The sequence below is a fragment of the Macrosteles quadrilineatus genome, unplaced genomic scaffold (assembly GCF_028750875.1).
Source record: "Macrosteles quadrilineatus isolate MER2022 unplaced genomic scaffold, UCM_ALF_1.0 Scaffold_3__2_contigs__length_128488019, whole genome shotgun sequence".
Lineage (NCBI taxonomy): Eukaryota > Metazoa > Arthropoda > Insecta > Hemiptera > Cicadellidae > Macrosteles > Macrosteles quadrilineatus.
The window spans coordinates 57,135,279-57,154,742 of NW_026542596.1; the positions used below are offsets into that span (position 1 = coordinate 57,135,279).

The 19,464-nt window shown below is 31.7% G+C and overlaps 1 protein-coding gene across 2 annotated transcripts in view; it reads left to right on the forward strand.

Moving 5' to 3' along the window:
- LOC128988908 (FMRFamide receptor-like) overlaps positions 1-19,464 on the forward strand; it is a 325,276-nt gene that overhangs the window by 166,844 nt on the left and 138,968 nt on the right. The window contains exon 1 of one of the 2 annotated variants that reach the window (XM_054410678.1): positions 3,028-3,391. The exons of the other annotated variant lie outside the window; for it this stretch is intronic. Within the exon in view, the coding sequence (XP_054266653.1) occupies positions 3,049-3,391 (343 nt within the window). The 5' untranslated portion in view covers positions 3,028-3,048. Of the gene's footprint in view, positions 1-3,027; positions 3,392-19,464 lie in introns of those variants that run through there. 2 annotated transcript variants of the gene reach the window in all.

Genomic DNA, 19,464 nt, shown 5'->3' on the forward strand with positions numbered 1-19,464 from the left:
CTACACATTGCGCATGTGAAATTCTACAAAATGCACAGCCTACGTTCAAATCTGTTTTCATGGTATGTATTTATCTGGAGTTTTTTTGCCTCATCAACAATAAAATATTGATCGTCTTAACGGCCAAAGGGCATTTCTTCTTTTTTTCTAAATGATCCACACTTTTTTAGATGGTTCCTATAAAATTCCTTTAAGTTATGGAATATCTTAGAGTATTGGATTGTTGAATATCTTAGAAAGAGTTTGAAGACGACGTAAAGTAACATGTACAGTACTAAAATTTTAATCTCATCTATTATGGACCTCATATTGTTATACAAAAGGAATATAGTTTAGAAAGCATTTCTAAGGGGTTTAAATTCTTACTAAAATTCGTTACGTGACACAAAGAATGCAGTAGTTGATAAAATCTTTGTTAAAAGTTTCGAAAGAGATCAGTCATTGATTGCTGGACACTTTGTCGATTGCTCAATTCAACTAATGCCCCCTTATTAAATTTGACAAGTGGCCAATTAAATATACATGTTGTTTGGTAGTCGCTGGCAAAGGTTTTAAGGCATTAGTGCGCACAAAAACTGTGATACAAATAAGAAATCAGGATAGCTTTATCACTCTTATTTCCAGCAACAGCAATTTTTCATTGTTAAAAAACTCTTGACATTGTCGAATAAAATATCATTTTTCTCAACGTTTGGACAATCTAAACATGTATACTCATATTTCAATGTTTTTTTTTAATTGTCATTAAATATTCTAAAAGAAAACGTATAGTGTGTTACAACAAAATCCATATAAAACTTTTTACTTTAATAATATATTTAACAAATCAATAAAAAGAATGCCACAACTAGTTTGAAAATGGTTTTATAGCCTCCGTTGAGCTAAAAACTGTGACATAGTATATTAACTTCTCCGCATTTTAAGTTTTAAAATTATGTACAAAATGTGACATGTTATGTCCGTCTAAATGGAATGTACACAGCGCTAAACATACATTTAATCTTTTTTTCATAAACTGCCATTACAAGGTAGTCAATGAAGACAAGGACAATTATAAGATTGCATTTAGTAAAAGTAGAGAGCAAGGTAGATTTATAGTTTTATGCCTGGAGTAATCTTGAGTAATATTTATGTTATTACATCTCCAACTAGTTGTAGTAAGTCATGGTTTTTATACTCACATGACGCATTGAAATCCAGGTAAAAGTAAATTATTTTATAAATACAAGTTAGAAGTAATAAAAAAAATTCTGAACCTATTTGCAATTTCAGTTATTTTACAAAACCGATTTTGAAACGAAAGGTAATCATACAATTTATTGAAAACAGACAACAATCATAGAAAATCTGCACCTTAAGAATTTTTCATATGTGGCTAAACTGTCTCCCTTAATTTATAACCAAATTGTGTATTTTATCACAATTTGCGTGCATAATAATGCCTTAAACGCATTGACACTGACTACCAAACACTATATATAGTTATATCCATTGTTTTGGTAAATTTAAATTTTTATGGTTATTTCCCAATGGCATTCAACCCATAAAAAAACAAAACAATCTAATTTTCTTAACGATACTTTACCGATTTCAAATAAGACTGTGTTTTATGGTCTTTCTAACTCTAAACAAATTTTACAACCTCTAATGCTCACAAAATCACTGTTTCAAAAGTTATTTAAATTTGCATGTTTATACCCACAATATATCGTTATTCGTTAAACCAATTACCCACTCCTTATCCGGGTTGTTGACAAGATAATGGTTTACTAATTAATACTGTACCGTTTATTTGTTCACATTTTTTCATTCCAAAATAATTAGTTATATTTATTTTTAGAGTGGATTTAATTCCAGAAAAAGTTTGATCCCATCACACTATGTGTCCATTTCAATAATTAGTCGGGAATTAGCTATAAGATTGTTGTAAGGGAAAAAGGATGAACAAAGGAACTTAAAGCATTAAAGGCTTGAGGATTAAATACATGAAATTAAAAGCTTCACATATTTAACTCATAAGGATTTTTTTTCATGCCAGGTCCTCAGTTGTGTCCACAATAAGCACTCCAGCATGTTTCTCATATCTCACAGAGTTAGTTGGCCATGTCTCATTTCTCTCAGCCGCCCTCGATTCTCATTAAGTTTCCCTCTTCTCGGCTTCAACCGTGTGCGGTGAGGTCGGGTTGAAATCTAATTATGATTCAAGAGGAAGGGGATTTTAAAGTAGTTGTGGCTCAGCTCCAAGAAACTTTATTACACTTCGCTTGAGTAGAACTATCCCACTTTATTTTACTTTCACCATTTTTTTATTTTTCTTGTTGTGGTTTTCTCGCAAGAAACTAGTTGTGGTTTCCTTTTTTTAGGTCACTTGTTTAAGCAAACTTGTTTTCTTTTCGTATTCTGTAAAGTTTATTTTCAAAGAGATGCCATTTGTTATAACATTTTTTCGTCTGGGTTTGGTTTGTCTTAAGCAAAACAACGTTCTTCTTATTATAAGAGTTTGTTAAATTATATCTAAGTCCATACTAATAAATATCAGTAAAAAGTTATAACATGTTCAAAAACCAGTAATGATCCAACTTTTACTGGGGAAAAGCTAGTGATCGAAATAACGAGAAGATCTTTGATAACGTTAAATCTTTCATTTAGTAATAAAAATTAATAGAGGAAAATGATTTCACTCTTGTAAGATACATAAAAATAGGGACGCCCACAATTTTTCTCGATGATAAAATGTGAATGAATATTTAATTAACCATCATTACATTCGTAGAGTCATAAGTTCATTTTTATTATTATTTATACAGGCACCAAATTGCATTTCTACCTAACCTGTGAAAAATAAATGTCGGGTTGAATAAATAAATTCACCCGTAGCCGCAAATTCATTCTTTACCAGCCACCAAATTCGCATTACCGTAATTGAGCTGCCGTTGGCGCGTACCTGAGCGGGAACCATATGCCAACAATGAACAGCTGTTTTTAGCGTGCGATCCCTCCCCTCGCCAGTGTGTGCGGGGCCGCGGTCCCGTCGTGTTGATACATGACATGGAGTGCGGTGTGAACGTGACGTTCAACGAGACCTTGGAAGGAGCCTTGGGGGACGCCCTTGCCTTCAGGGACGACTCCAGGTTCTGGATACAGAGGGTGATACAACCTGTGGTGATCATGTTTGGGGTGATTGGTAACTTGGTGACTATCGTAGTGTTGACTCGTCCTAGGATGTCCTCGTCTACCAATACCTACCTCACAGCCTTGGCGGTGTCGGATCTCATCTACCTTGTGTGTGTGTACTTCCTCTCTCTGGAGAACCTTCCCTACAACAAGACCGAGGAGTACCTGTGGTATTGGAATACTTGGAGGTGGCTGTTGTGGATTAGCGATGGATCAAGTTAGTAAACATTGAGGTTTCTGTTTGTATACTTACTTTTAAACTGTCTTGGGGCTTTATTTATTGAGTTACTCGTGCTAATTTGATGTTGATGTTACATTTTTTCTTTCAAACATTATTACATACATTGTCCATCAATTTAAAGAGGTTGGGACATGTTTAATTGCTATAAAATTTCATTATGTTCATTTTGCATTACCCTAAATAAACCGTTATGGAGATTTGTTATGAAATTAATCAGTAAAAGCAATGAGCATTTCACAATCAAAGTTATTTATGCCATAACATAGTTACCTGTTAAATTATCTGTATTTTTAACACATATTGTTTTTACTAAATTATTAATATGAATAAGGTTGTTAAAAAGACTAACTCTATTTCTAACGGAGGTGGTGGTGTAATACATGTGTATTTTTATTATTATTTCCTACAAATTTTGAAATTATACTTTTACAATACATGTAGTCAAACTGGTTGGATTGCATTTACATTATTGCTTACAACATTGTTGTCTTTTCTCACTTATACACTTACTTTAGTAAAATACAATAAATAAATATTCCCTGGGTTGGATATCTAGCTTAACTGTTGTATGTAGTTGGGCTTAGACAGTGAGTATGTTGAATACTTCATCCCTTCTAGGATGTAACATCATTTTTGGGAGAAAATTAACAAAATGTAGAGTAAACCACATCTTTTTCAAATGACCTTGCAGAACACATTCACCACTACCACATTACTATACACATACTATACACACTTTTTTTTTTTTTTTTAAGAGGTTGGCGGCCTCTTTTAACCTTGCATTTGCCCGTCCACATAGACTAAGCGCCCGTGCGTGGATCGTTTACAGCAAAGCAAGGAGTGAGCCGGTACAGTACAAAGGTGAACTGTACTGATAAAATGTTATCGGCAGTGACCAGGATCCGAACCCACGACATCGCTGCCTTGGGCCCGAAGTCCGCGACGCTACCGACTGAGCCACCGACTCATTAACACACTAAACACATTACTATACACATTACTATAAATATGGGTATAACTAAATGTATTTCTTTGTTTGAAGTTCATTGTTGGTGATGGTGAGTTAATGTTGTTCAAAGGTTTAATGCGGACATTTTCCATCACGATTGTAAAAAACAATACACAACACCTTTTACACCTTTTATAGATTATAGTGTTTTGTGATTGGTTATTATTTGCATGTTGTATCATGACTTGACTGCTATACAGTGCATATTTTTTGACTGCTACCCTCTGTAGTGTATTCCAACTTAGAAATGAAATGAAATGAAATGAAATGAAATGAAATGAAATGAAATGAAATTAAATGAAATGAAATTAAATGAAATTAAATTAAATGAAATGAAAATCCTTTTTTATTGAGGCGAACTTAGGACCTGATGGTCCTGTCTTACAGTTAACCTCTTAGGTTAACTCAACTTAGGTTGAGCGTTTGTGTATTGTTAGTTGTAATGTGTTAGTTAAGTTTTTTCACCTGAGGACGGGATCAGATTCCACATCCCGAAACGTTGTGTATTGTTTTTTTACTATCGTGATGGAAAATGTCCGCAATAAACCTTTAAATAGATGTATTTTTTAATAGGGTAGCTTAATATTTAAGCCTCATTTTCTACGAAGAATTTCCAAAACACCAATTTAAGATCCCATTATTCTAAAATACACAACTCCTCCAGAGTTTATTTCGGGATGTGCCAGACGCTTTTGATGCATTGATAAAATTATCAACACAAGTGTTTCTAGCAAACTCTTGTTGAGAAAAATTTCTATCTATAGAGCAAAGTAAAAAAAAAAAAAAACACTGACATCAATGGTTTTTGTCCCTTGTAGCTTCTTACTCTACTCAAATAAAAGGTAGGTTTTAGATCTACATTAGATTTTGCTTTTATGTCAAATTTGTTGTCTTGTGAAAAGTTGGGTTTTTGTGGAAGATTCGGGGGATTCAAGCCCTCCTACGACGTAAGTATTAACTTGATATTCAAGTTTACTTGAAAGTTACGTCTACTTACGACTAGTTAACTTACAAGTTAACGCAATTTATTAACTTAGAGACGATTCCTGTTAAGTTTAAAGATATCTAACACCAAATTACCTTTGAGATTACTATATTGAGAACTGTAATTAACTGGGATGTAATGTTATACTTTTAAAGAATGAGTTCGGTAATTTGCCAACACTAATCAGTAAAATAAAAGTTAAAAACCGACTCATTACTAAGATCAGATTTCTCCATTCTAAGTCAAAAATTGTTATTCCTTTTTTTGTTTATCACCTTTTTATTTTTGGTACTTTATGACTGCTCTTGTTTTCCATTATGAGTTTTACTGCGTTTCTATTTCTGTGTATGAATTGTATCTAGGTGTATGTGTGTGCAATCACTTCAAAATACTAAATCATATTCCAGCTTTCCTTGATCATTAGGCTTTTATTAATGGAAAGTTACTAAAATATCAACTGAATCAACAACATTTTTGATAAGAAATGATCAAACAACTGACTACACTTGCTAAAGATTCATCTGACAAAGTGGAACACGGTCACTGCTTGAGTTTCAACTGGTACAATCACTCGATTGGCTCTTGATCCAATTGTTAACTGTCTTCCCTCCACTCACCCTGTAACACACCAGCAGAGACTGCATATTGAATGTTGCCTTGATAATTAAGTGTTGGATTCATCTTAGCTGGCTTTTTTATCACATTACCGAACGATATTGGATAATTAATAGTATACACAATATTATCTCAATTTTTTCCCAGGACGCTAGGCAAGAGCCTGGGAATTTTAGCACATAACTTTAGGCTAAACCTAAAGGTTGCGGCTTTATAACTAAAAAAGTCCATTGGTGATTTGGCAAGATTTGAACCCGGAACCACAATAACCGAAGTCCCGCGCTCGACTACTATAGACCAGCTCACTTAATATTATTTACATTATCCATATGTATTATCTAAAATATGTAATCTATAAGTATGAAAGAGGATGTTTGTATATATATTTGTTTGTTTGTTTGTTTGGCAGGAATAAACTCGGACACCGCTCGACAGATTGTAATGAAACTTTCAGGCATTATTAAGCATTATTCAAGGAAGGTTTGTGTGAAGTTTGGTGCTGATCCGTCAAAAGGGCTCCGCCCCAGTGGCTCTGGAGTTTCCCATGTTAACCTTATGAGAAATGGAATTAATGAATCTTAACAGCTGTTTCAATTTAACAAGTTGGTTCTGTTCTATGATGTTCAATAGCATTAAAGTTACAAGGATTACCAACAGGGTGCAGCACTATTATTTCTTTTACATTTATGACAACAGCTAATTTGCAACCAAAAGGTGAGTTAGCGTAGCGAACGAGCTCCAACCTAAAGGTGAGTGAGCGTAGCGAACGAACTTCAACCTGGACGTGATTGAGCCATGCGAACGAGATCATCTTGAAAATTAAACGTAACGGTACTTAAATTATAAATAGTCAAAGGCAAGACAACGTCTGCCGGGTTCAGCTAGTACTCTATAATTTCAAATATACGATATGAAAACTAATTCGTTAAATTATCAAAGACATTCAATCTCAAAGTGTCAACTGATCAGAATACTTGCTTGTTTTCTATATTCCCTTAAATAATACATAATTGATAATTATTGAATACAGAACTTTATAAGGTCCTGTATTCACTCTTTTCGGTCATTTACCAGCATTTGCTACCTACACTTAAAATATTTTAATCTAGTTCTTACCCATATTTACTAACTCAGTTTTGATAGCGCTTGTGGTTCTTTTATTCCGTGTTGTTCATGCGTGTTGCTACTCAATATTAGAAAATTGTAAATTAAATTATTCTTTATTTTAAATAAGATTTAAAATCAGGTTTATATTATTTAGGCCTATATTAATTGTGTTAGACAAATATTGGTTTAGTATTTTACGAATCTATGTAAATGACAAGTGTTGAAAGTTTTAGTTACAGTTTAAAAAGGTTTATGTAAAAAGTCCTCCTGTTGTATACTTTCTAATAAAGACCAACGATACAAATATATTGTATGCTATAGAAATATAAATCGGTATGCAAATTGGTAAATCCATACTTTCAACGGTATATTTTGCAAATTTATAAATAATTAACTAAATTCAATGCTTTTCCAAAGAAATAAGTTGTACCTACTACTGTAAGTTCGACAATATAAGCCAAATCGAAACGCGGCCAACAAACAAAGCAGTTAAAACAAATTGATTACTTTCTTGGCCTCAGTATGCAATCTCAATGAATCGTACGTAACTAGTGCAAGTGAACTACAATGACAGAGTTACCTGTTGATGTGGTTACTACCTAACACCCCCTACATCTCCCTTTCAAACCTCACAACTGAAACTATTCTTCCCGAGTGATTAAATACAATACAGCATCCATATTGTGTACTTTAAATTCCTCGTGCGTTCAGCATGGCCTAATAAGATGCGTTATTGGTGTATGACCTGGTTTGGTCAAAAGTGGTATGTAAATTAGTACGATTGTTATCGTGAAATGAGATCGTTATGAGAAATGTAAATCGTTTATGAATATAGGTTTAGGTTCAGTGTGTGACTAATGTTTACTATAATCAGTTCCTAGGCTACAATCCGACCCTTTTCTAAAGGTCTTAACTATGTTACTGTATAATAAAGCGATTGGTTTAGAGTCCTAGAGCTACTGGCCACCAGTAATGTAATAAAAGACATGTATTTTGGGACGATTAATTGTGGCATTTTAGTTTTATCAACTTCTAATATGTGGGATTAGTGTCGAAGAAAGTAGAATTAAACTTAGTTTTGTATTGCATTTGAATTTTTAAGAACTTATGATATTGTTCTTTTAATATATTTGTAGTTGCTTAAACCGTCTCATAGTATAGACACTGAAATGTCCATTGGGTTGTGTGAGCTGATTGACAATTATTCACAATTGTTTTAAAGGTTTATCGAAATGGTGAATTATATGTCAAGTTTGGTGATGAACGTAAATCCTTTAAACAGACTCAGATTTACACAATCCCTGTCTAGCGGGCACTTCAACGTTTATCTTCACAAAAATGTAATTGAAGCCATAGTGATCACCGGATCCGGATGTGGCCGAGGAGAATCAGTTTTTAAACCACGACTTCCCCTGGTTCCTACGTTTAAAGATTAAAGGACTATCCGTTTAAAAGGTTGCAATTCCCTTTAAAGTGTACTTCGCCCTTACCATCAACAAAGAGCAGGGACAGTCACTTTAAGATCGCAGGACTAGACTTGAGAAAGGATTGTTTTTCTCATGGACTATTTTATGTTGCATATTCACGGGTCAGCTCAGCCACGATCTGGTGATGCTAGCACCTTCTGTGAAAACAAAAATGTTGAATACAAAGACATTCTGTAAATAGTCAAAAATAGTACGAATAACGAACAAACTGTTAACTGCAGTTTTAATCATTATCGTAAAATGAAATATAAAAACTGAAATACTTTATTGTTTATTAAATGTGATTTATTTTATCATAATCTGGCACTTAAACACTAATTTATTATAAATGTCAACCAATTTGAAAGTTTCGTAGCGAAGCACGGGTTTTCCGCTAGTATATATATACAACTTTAAATCCAAAGAATCTGTAAAATGTAAAAACTAACAAGTCTAATCAAAGTTTGTTGAACGTTTCCTTAACAGTGAAAGTTCTGTGAAGCTATGCACGATAGTATCGAATATAGACTGCTCTCTAAATAGATGTTTGATTTTTTTCAAAATCTATTCGAAGCATGATTATTTTGATAATGAAAAATTACTTTTTCATTGTAATAAAACACTTTAACCACTTAAACGAACCTAACCTAACCTATCATAACAAAACATAACCTAACCTAACATAACCAAACCTAACCTAACATAATCATTAAATTTTGATATTGATGTTATTTGGTCCAGGATCACTTCTTGAATATTAAAATGGTATAATATTACCTGTTTCCGTCTGTGATCCTATATTTGTTGTATAGAGCAACCGGTTTTAAGGTTATAACCTCATCTTTAGGCTCTTGTTGTCACTCTTGCGAGATCGACGAGTTTTATAAACACACAAAAACACTAACATTGAAATAAATAAACACGAAACATTGACAGACGAAGACGATTAACATAAATTCGGGAACTAGTTCCACACAAGACGCGGCACGGGCAAACATTTTGTCATGATGTTTGTTTGTCGCAAGAGTGACAACAAGAGCCTAAAGATGAGGTTATAACCTTGAAACCGGTTGCTCTATACAACAAATATAGGATTACAGACGGAAACAGGTAATATTATACCATTTTAATTAAATTTTCGTTATTTTCATAATTTAAAATATTAAGTGTACTGTAGATGTTTATCGCAATAAAATTTTCAAACTATTACTAGAAAATACTTACAACCTCCTAATAAAAGGTGAGGTTATTTAAATGTTGAAGTAAAAAATTAGTATAGTAATATTTATTATGTAATGTCATGCCATAAATCATTACACACGTTTTACCCAAAATTGTGTGGGATTAACAATACATTAAACGTTAATTAAGTTATGAATAATTTTATGTTTGTTTATGTTTTAAATCATCATTTAAATATGTTAGCAAGTCATTGGAATTCCCGATTCACAGAAATATGAAATAAACACATAAACGAGTCAAGTATCATTTATTTATATTTAAATACTGCCAAGGAAATTCAAAATTTCTTTCCGTTTCCTTATCCACTTTCCGTTTACTTTTATCCTTTCTCAACTCCTCTTTTATGATCGTCTTTATAATATTTTGATAGCTTTGTAGTGATTAAATTTACTCCTGAAAAAACATTTGCATTGGCTATAACTATAACAAATTTGTAAAATAAATTAATTAAAAAGAACCTTTTAGCCGTATGTAGTCATTCAGAAGATTACTATTAGCTTACTTAATAAGTAAGCAAAGTAAATTATATCAAAACACTATTTTTTGTTTTGCTTTAGCCTAAAGTATACAAAATATTTTTAAAATGTTATTAACACTATATGAAGGAACAATGTGAGGGGAACTTTAGGAATGCCATTGCAAGTAGGCTGCTAATCCTGCTTAGAATCTGAAGCAGGTTTTGAAGTTTTTAATTTGGTAAGCCTTGAAATTACATAATTTCCCTAGTATTTAACAGGAGATTTCTACACTTTGGGTTTTACAATTTTTGCAATATCAATAGCCAAAATCTTCCAATAAATAGTTCTCTTTGGTTGAAAAGGTTATATATTTGGTAATTTTATACTAGAACAACAGTTTAAACTTTTATATATTTACTACATGCAACGGCAGAATCATAGCCTCAACATTATGCATTGATGAATACCAGTACTGTATTTGTATTTTTTAAGAATGATGTGCAATATATTATTATATTTATTTTAAATCATTATAGACTAATATAATAGTTAGGCTACTAATATAAATGCAGTTGATGAACTTTTTATTTGCTTATACTTTTTAACCGTATTCCACTATGAAACCATTGGAACAAAAACAAATATTGTTGATGGACACGTTTAAAATCACACAGAATCCCACGGAATTCAACTGTGATCTGATATGTTGTTTGTGAACACTGTAGTCCGTTTGATCTGGCGCGGATGTCTGTCTGTCTGTCTCGAGTCAGCTGACATATGTCATAACTTCGCAAACATCTAGCAAAACATTGAATAAGCTTACACCTGTTGTAGCTATGGATCTGTTTGAAGATTATAGGATTTCAAAATAGTATGTTCTACCACTAGGGCCCAAAGTGACTCTTTTTGACCCGAGGTCAAGTTTTACAATCGAGGCGAAGGAAAGTTTGTGTAGGTCGGAAAATGGGTTAGGGTTAAAAAGACACTTTTTTTCCGGTGTGGTGAACTATATTTTTTGTCATATTGTATTATGAATTAACAAACTAAGCTAGAAAACGAAATAATTTTATGTAAAGACTAGCTGTTGTACCCGTGCTTTGCAACGGGAAGAGAACACAAAATAGAAACACTTAATCTTTACATCTGTTGCATATAATAGTTACACATCCGCCAACGCTTTTAGAAACAAAATTCAACTTTTATGGCCGAAATAGAAGCGTTTAAGTTATGACTTTTAAATCTGGTAAGTAGTGGATACCACAATTTTGGTTTTGACTAATTTTAAATCTTGTGTAGGCTGATATGAGAAAACTGACCAAATCTTCGAATAAAACCTTAACATACATGATTTACCTTCATCTCCCTTAATTACACATCTTTTTCTTTTTTCTTTATTTTTGACATTTTCAATTTCAATTTTGAAGTTGCAAAAATACTAATAATTAAATTTAAATGAACATTTTTTAAATTTCATTCTTCTTCATATTTAATCACAAATCCTTCCATCTACAGTTTCTTCACTCACAATAAATCATTAGCAAAACGGAGTAGGCTATATTTTATCTATGGCAAAACTAAGTCAGCTGTTATAAACTTTAGAAATATTTTTGTCCCTTATCAATAGTCTTTTGAAATATTAAAGAAACCATATCTATACTATAAAAATGTTTAAACAAATAATTTAGCATTAAAGACAGCAGACAAAACTAATATGATTATCAACGCATCAAGGACTAAAAAATGTAATAGCAAATACAATATAATGTTTCATTGCATCCCTGATTCTACTTTCCAAAAATATCAACAAACAACTTAATATACAAACCAGTTCTTTTAATCAGTTCCATCGTCCATTGCCTTTACATTTTCACACTTACCATTGATTAAACATAGTAACAGATATTTCATTGATTTTAGAAACAAAAGAACACTGTGTACTGCTTAGTTTTATGATATTTTCCTTGGTTTAATTTAATCAGTGGTGTGGCAAAACACAATAGTAAATTTATCAAATAAAGTAAATGTGAATTGAAAGCTATGTTTAGATAAAATAAGAGTATTTTGTATTACCATTTGATAATTAAATATAGTTATACATATACAACAGATTTTAGAACACAAAAATCTACGACGTACAATTTAGTTATTGATGATATTTTTGAATTTAATTTAAGCATAGGTTTAGCAAAACACAATAACTAAATTTACCTAAATATACATATAAAAAAAACAATGTGATGTGCAAGTTAAGTTAAGTTAATCTAACTTATGTTAAGCAGTTCGAATTTATTTAAAGTAGCCTCCAAATTCATACAAAACATCTATACATTTTAATTTTCTTACTGTTTCCATGACAATATATCAATAAGATTATTTTCATAACACTTAAGACAATTTAAAAATCTAAAGCAGAGCCTGTGTTGATAGAGCAATGCTTTTAGAATATATTTTTTATTTCTATAATCATTGACATAGTTTTTGAATAAATCATCTTTGATAAATTTTTAGATTAAATAAATCAACCACATAATTGTGTGAAATATTATATTTAACTTCATTGGATTAGCTGTCTTAAATTGTAAAATAATGAAATTTGGCAGTTCTTCTTGTTAAAACGTTTTTATTAGCTCGCTTTCTTGTCCGGTACGTTGCAATCAATTTTATACTAACTTCCCGATGAGCTAGAGACTTAAAACTTGAAAAATAGCTCACAAATGGAAGACAATGCAATATTATATAATTTAATTTTCATATTTCCCTTGGGCTACGCCCCATTGGCTTGTTTTTATAAACTCGCTTTCTTGTAAATTTTGATACTTCCCGATGAGCTAGAGACTTGAAACTTGAAACATAACTCACAAATGGATGACAATGCAATATTATATCATTGAATTTTCATATTTCCCCTGGGCTACGCCCCCATAGGCTTCCAAATTTTACATGTTTACATTTTGAAGGAATGTAAATATATCAATTAATTTAAGTCAGCTGTAAATACTTAAATTTGACAGTTCGAAGAGCAGTGGTTAAGAGGTACAGGTTATGCTTCCAAGAGATTCTTTAAACAAACATTTGAAAATAAAGTAACAATCTGATTGCAGATATAAAGGTCCACTAATTAAAGGTATAAATAAAGGTAAATAAAGGTTAATAATGTGAATTGTTATTTATTTAGTATTCTTTAAAGTAAACAATAAATAAAACAGATTGATATATTTATATTCAGTAGGTAGGCCATACATTCAATCTAATACATAATTATATAAAAAGAAACTCAAATACAGTAAACCTTAGATTTCCCACATGCCTCGGTCTTAAATTGATATAGATGCTTGAAATAGATTTAACATTCACACACATTAAAAACTAAAAAATAGAAAATAATTTATAAACAAAAAAACTTTTTTTTAACAAAACGTTTTTAAACGCACTAAAAAGTATAAAATAATCTATAAATATGTGGAGAGTATAAATACTTGTAAGATTTCAAACGGAAAACGTGGGGTGCATGCAATTGATAATATTACATTAGTTAAATAGGTTAAGGTAATTGTAAATTATCAATTGCATGCACCCCACGTTTTTCGTTTTAAATCTTACAAGTATTTATACTCTCCACATATTTATAGATTATTTTCTACTTTTTAGTGCGTTTAAAAACGTTTTGTTAAAAAAAAGTTTTTTTGTTTATAAATTATTTACATTGAAATGTCAATGCAAATGTAAATGTAAACATTGTGAGTATTCTTATTGCAACCATGGAGACCAATCAATATTTACTTTTAAAATCCTCAACTCAGAACTTTTAAAGCCAAAGGGGCGAAGCCCACGGTCGGTATCGAAATTTGAATAGTCCTATAATGGTCCTTGGTATGGTAGCTATATTTTTGTAAAATTTAAACCCAGTTGGTACAGTAGTTTTTGCACCTATTAGTAATACACACACAGACAGACACCATTAGATTTTTATATAATAGTATAGATAGATAACTTTTAAAAAAGCTTGTTTTAAATCCTGCAAATAACAATAAGCAGCTGTTTAGTAAGTTATTCAATCGTTTTGTCTATTACGATTGTGTTACAGTAAATTATACCGTTGATATGTCGAGCGATCGACAACAATAGGCTAACACCCTACAGTAACTAAATTAATCAATAAAAAATTTCGATCGATACAATTGTCATAATCGAAATTTACAACTGTTTACAACAGCTGTCTTTTACTCGCTAAAGATTAAAAATAATTTTTACTCCCTAGAGACAAAAAAGTCATCATTGTGGTTTTCTCTATAAATATTCTTTCTAGTTGACATCATAAAATAGATTTAATTAATTTGATTACAATTGTTCATTCTATTACATCTTAAAGGTTGCATAGGTTTTAAAACAAACGAAAGATGATAACAACACATTTCCTTCACTGGGGACAAAATCAAGAGGTGACTAACAAAGATATTTTCGTCCTCAGACAGAGTGTGAGTGCTCCAATAATAGCCTTTTGCTTTTTGTACTAAAAGAATGCCATTTTACAACAATTTAAACATAGAAATAGCATTATTAACTTTTACACCTATTTGTATATAAAGTCTGAAACTAAGTCACTGAAATAACATGGATTACAATAATACGGTTCACTATGAAAAAGTCCCTTATATTCTGTAGAAAGTATATTTCTAGATAGTCGTCAACAAATAGTGAATTTAAAAAATTTTCTTATCTAGGATTTCAAATATAAAAACATACCAATAGGTACTTAAAAAATATTCTTAATTCAATATTTTTACAGTCTCATAAACATTGATTCAGTGTTTTTGTCTGAAGGTAATATGATCATTCAACTGAATCAAACAAGTCTATCCAATAAATCCTTTGGAAATTATTGAGGTCATGCTATTCAATTATCTAACAAAAGGGAATTTATTATCATAAAACCTCCCAGTAATAATTGTTTGATTCAATTATTAAAATTTATTCATGCTTCTAGCCATATTGTATTCTTTTATGAATTATATTAAGTTTTTTTTATATTTTTATTTAGGAAGGTTGTAATACAATAAACATTTATCACATTTACTTGTGGATACCTTGTAGTACTTAAAACTGATTTATAAATGTGACAAGATTATAAGCTTTTTCGTTTATTATTTAAAATTCACAATCCGAAGTGGTCTTTTAAAAATAAAATTATCACATTCGATTCTGTAAAAAAATATATAGCACTTAGAGTTTTCTTAAATTAAATTAATTTTATTCTTTAATATAGGTGATTAACAAAACCAAATAAACTAAGAGTGAGCCACTAAACAATAAAACAAGATTATCTTTTTATTGCTAACACAATATAAATAGAGATATGTTTGGTCTCTTCTTGAATTGGACCCTAATGAATGTATTGATGATGACGAAGAAGCAAACAGCTGCCTTCATTGTTAGTTGAATGCCATTTGACATTGCTATTGTCAGCTGATTAAACACTCCGGTGTGGTGGCTGTGTCGAAAACAGCGGGACACTTTATTGCCTTACAAAAATATTCTAGCTGTTGAAACAGTTTCTAAAATGTATTGGCACTTCAAACGGAAAGATCATAAGTTGAGGTTGTAAATTATACTTAGTTAATTATTCTTTCATATGTATAATATATGGCTATGAAAATACGTTTAGCAGTATTTGATCAGTTTTGGAACCTCGAATGGATACTTATTGCGTTTAAATTGAAACAATCACATACATTCCAGTTTAGTTATACTGTTGCATTAATGCATAATGCCAAAACAACCGCTTTTATACTTAAGAAACCAGAATCAGCTCTCCTCAAGCTTCGAAAGTGATACTTATCGTAATAATGTGGTTTTTTATTTACAATTAATATATCTTTGGATTTTGATGGTTTCAGAAGTCAAATTTCAGAAGCCTGTTATTGACGGGTTTGATATAAATAAACATAACGTTTTCCTTCATTTACAAGAAACCTCAGAATTATTTTTTCGACCTCAGATTTCTTAATTCTATAATATCAAACCAACAATACCTGTGGTCAATCCATATTATGTGTAGAAAAAAAGAATAATGAAACAGTAACAACCATGTGATAGAGTCGGTTGGAAATAATAAGGATATTTTCGATTTTTTTCCTTGTTCAATGTTTAGTTAGTCCAGCATGTTTTTTACTATATAAAACTGTAAAATGTCTGAATGATAAATACTTTACATTTTAATTTGTGAAAATCAGTAAGTAATGTTGCATTGCACACTGTTTAATACTTATTTTTAGTTTACCTTCAACTAAACTTCTATTTCCATCCTCTAAATCTTAATCACGCTTTTAAATTGTGCAACACACCATTTAAATATCTAGTCTTTCCCTAAAACAATCAACAATACAGTTGTGATGGTGTATGGTGACGTCATCACATAGGATCGCCACAACAAGATGTGGAGTGTCATGTGTAGTCGTGGATCTGTCGGGTATTAATAGAGGGCGACCCCCACACCTGACGGCCTGGCGTGGGTCCAACCCCACTGGACAGTGGTCACTTGGATATGCCACGAGACTAGCAGAGAGTGCTGAGTTGGGGCAAAATATTAATATAGAGAAATACAGTGTTTACAGTTAATAAATTAATTTCAACACTTTTAAATAAGTGAACATTTTTATGTCCCACATTTACATCGCAAGGCTAAAATCAATAGTTGGGAACTGTTTAAACATTATATGCTAGACCTTAAGGGTTTTGGCACTATTACTTGTATAAACCCTTTAGCAGGATTTGAACCCGGGATCTTGGAGACCATTATTCCGCGCTCTACCACTAGGTGCTCAGTCGCCAATTGAGGATAACGTTACAATGCAGTTTATAATACCTTGATATTGAATCGATATTTTTATAATGAAAACAAATGTACATGCATAGCCTACTTTGTACATGTTTTGGCTATATATGACTATGCGTTCCGCTTTCTAGTTAAGTTGTAACATAGAGTTTTAACATACTCCCTAATATTTATTATCTTTCTGGATATCCTGAAAACAATTTTAAAGATAGTTTTGTCTTGGTTTATTTAGAAAACGTTTTATTGTTTACTTTTTATTTTTTATACAATCTGACAAAAATGTGTGAAACTGGATATCAGCTAACTATTCATAGACTATTTGCTTTTACTATATAACCTAACTAGCTGTACCCGCGGGCTTTGCCCCGTTTAACTTCATATGTGAGCTCGTTCGCATGGCTCAATCACGTCCTGGTTGAAGTTCGTTCGCTACGCTCACTCACCTTTAGGTTGGAGCACGTTCGCTGCGCTCACACGTCCTGGTTGAAGTTCGTTCGCTACGCTCACTCACCTTTAAGTTGGAGCTCGTTCGCTGCACTCACTTGCCTTCAGGTTAGCTCGTTCGCTACGCTAACTCGCCCCCGGGTTGAAGTTCGTTCGCTTTGCTCACTCACCTTTTGGTTTAAAATTAGCTGTTGTCAAATATATTTAAAAAAAATAATAGTGCTGCACTCTGTTGGTAATCCTTGTAACTTTAATGCTATTGAACATCATAGAACAGAAACAACTTGTTTAATTGAAACAGCTGTTAAGATTCATTTATTCCATTTAAATATGAGTACTCATTAGGTTAACATGGGAAACTCCAGAGCCACTGGGGCGGAGCCCGAGAGTCCGATCAGAATAAAAACCACTTAGTTTTCCTATTTAATGCCTAAAGAATCAGTGTACTAAATTTCAGCCTCCTAGGTAAATGGGAAGTGAGAGAATTAGTGATGAGTGAGTGAGTGAGTGAGTCAGTCAGTGAGGGCTTTGCCTTTTATATATATAGATAGATGGTCTGGCACGAACTATAAAATCTATCCTAAAAGTAAAGGCACTTTTAGTTGACATTAACAAATTCTACACGTTAACAAAATTAACTCACAAAACAAACTCCAAATTTTAGACTGGAATGAGAAGTGTACTTACATTATTTAAATATTACGCCTGTAACCTGTTTTTATTAAAATCAGCGTCGTTTTTCGAGCCTACAACATAGTTTATGTCGGATGATAATTACTACTATTAATTAATTACTGTCATATAAAAAGAATGCAAATTAGTAGTCAGTCTCTGCTCTAGGCCTACTGGTAACTATAAGCACATATATCATAGGAAATTTATATATTCCGTTTACAAAATAAAAAAATAAAAATAAAAAGATAAAATACTAGCGATACAATTTATGTTAAACGTTTACTTAGGATATCTGTTTTTCAATGTTCTAAAAGATAATATGTATTTTCCAGGTAAGTTGCTGATAATAAATATGCAGACCATGTAAACCGAGGGTAAGTTAAATACTTTTTAAATACTTTAGGACTAATATTATTAAACAAAATGTAAACTTAAGTGTACCATGTAAACTATGTAGAATTGTAGAATTAACTAAATAAATTTAAAATTCCATTGATATGTTGTAAATTATGATAACTCTTCATAGTAAAATCACTTTGTGAATTCTTTGACATAAGGATTTTTTTATTACATAAAATTGTATTTTCAACAAAAGTAGACAAATCTACCAAGCTTAGATAGTGACTAAATTGTGATCTAACTGGAAATTAGCGTTTTAATTAGTCAAAAAAAAGATGAGCGAGTCTGAAGTCTATATTTCAAGATGTGTGTTAGGTTTTTACTCACCTTGTATATTAATTGCAAGCCAATTAAATATTTTTACGGAGATAAAAAGCTGCTTAAGCTTAAAAGTTTCGAAATATACAAACACCTTTAACGATCTGCAGCCTTGATTTCTCCTGCCTGTCTTGCCAGACAACAAGCCTGGTTATAATGCCACACTAATTTGTTGATGGACTTGTATTAATGGAGTGCGGCATCCAGCGTGCTAGAAATAGACAAAACACCCACCGTCTTGTCTTGTTTGTTTTGTGTGTTCTTTCATCAAGAATAAGCTTGGCGTTATGTTAGATACCCTAGGAAAAATTAAAGTAACATATGGATTTAATTAGAACGAGTTCTTTGGCAGATATAAACGTTCAGACTCAACGATTATGGAATAATAACGAAGTTATTTGTGATATGTATGACTTGAATCAGTTCACCAGGACAGAAATATACGGCCTATATCAATAGTACCTATTTGGATAATCTAGAGTAAATTATGAACTAAATC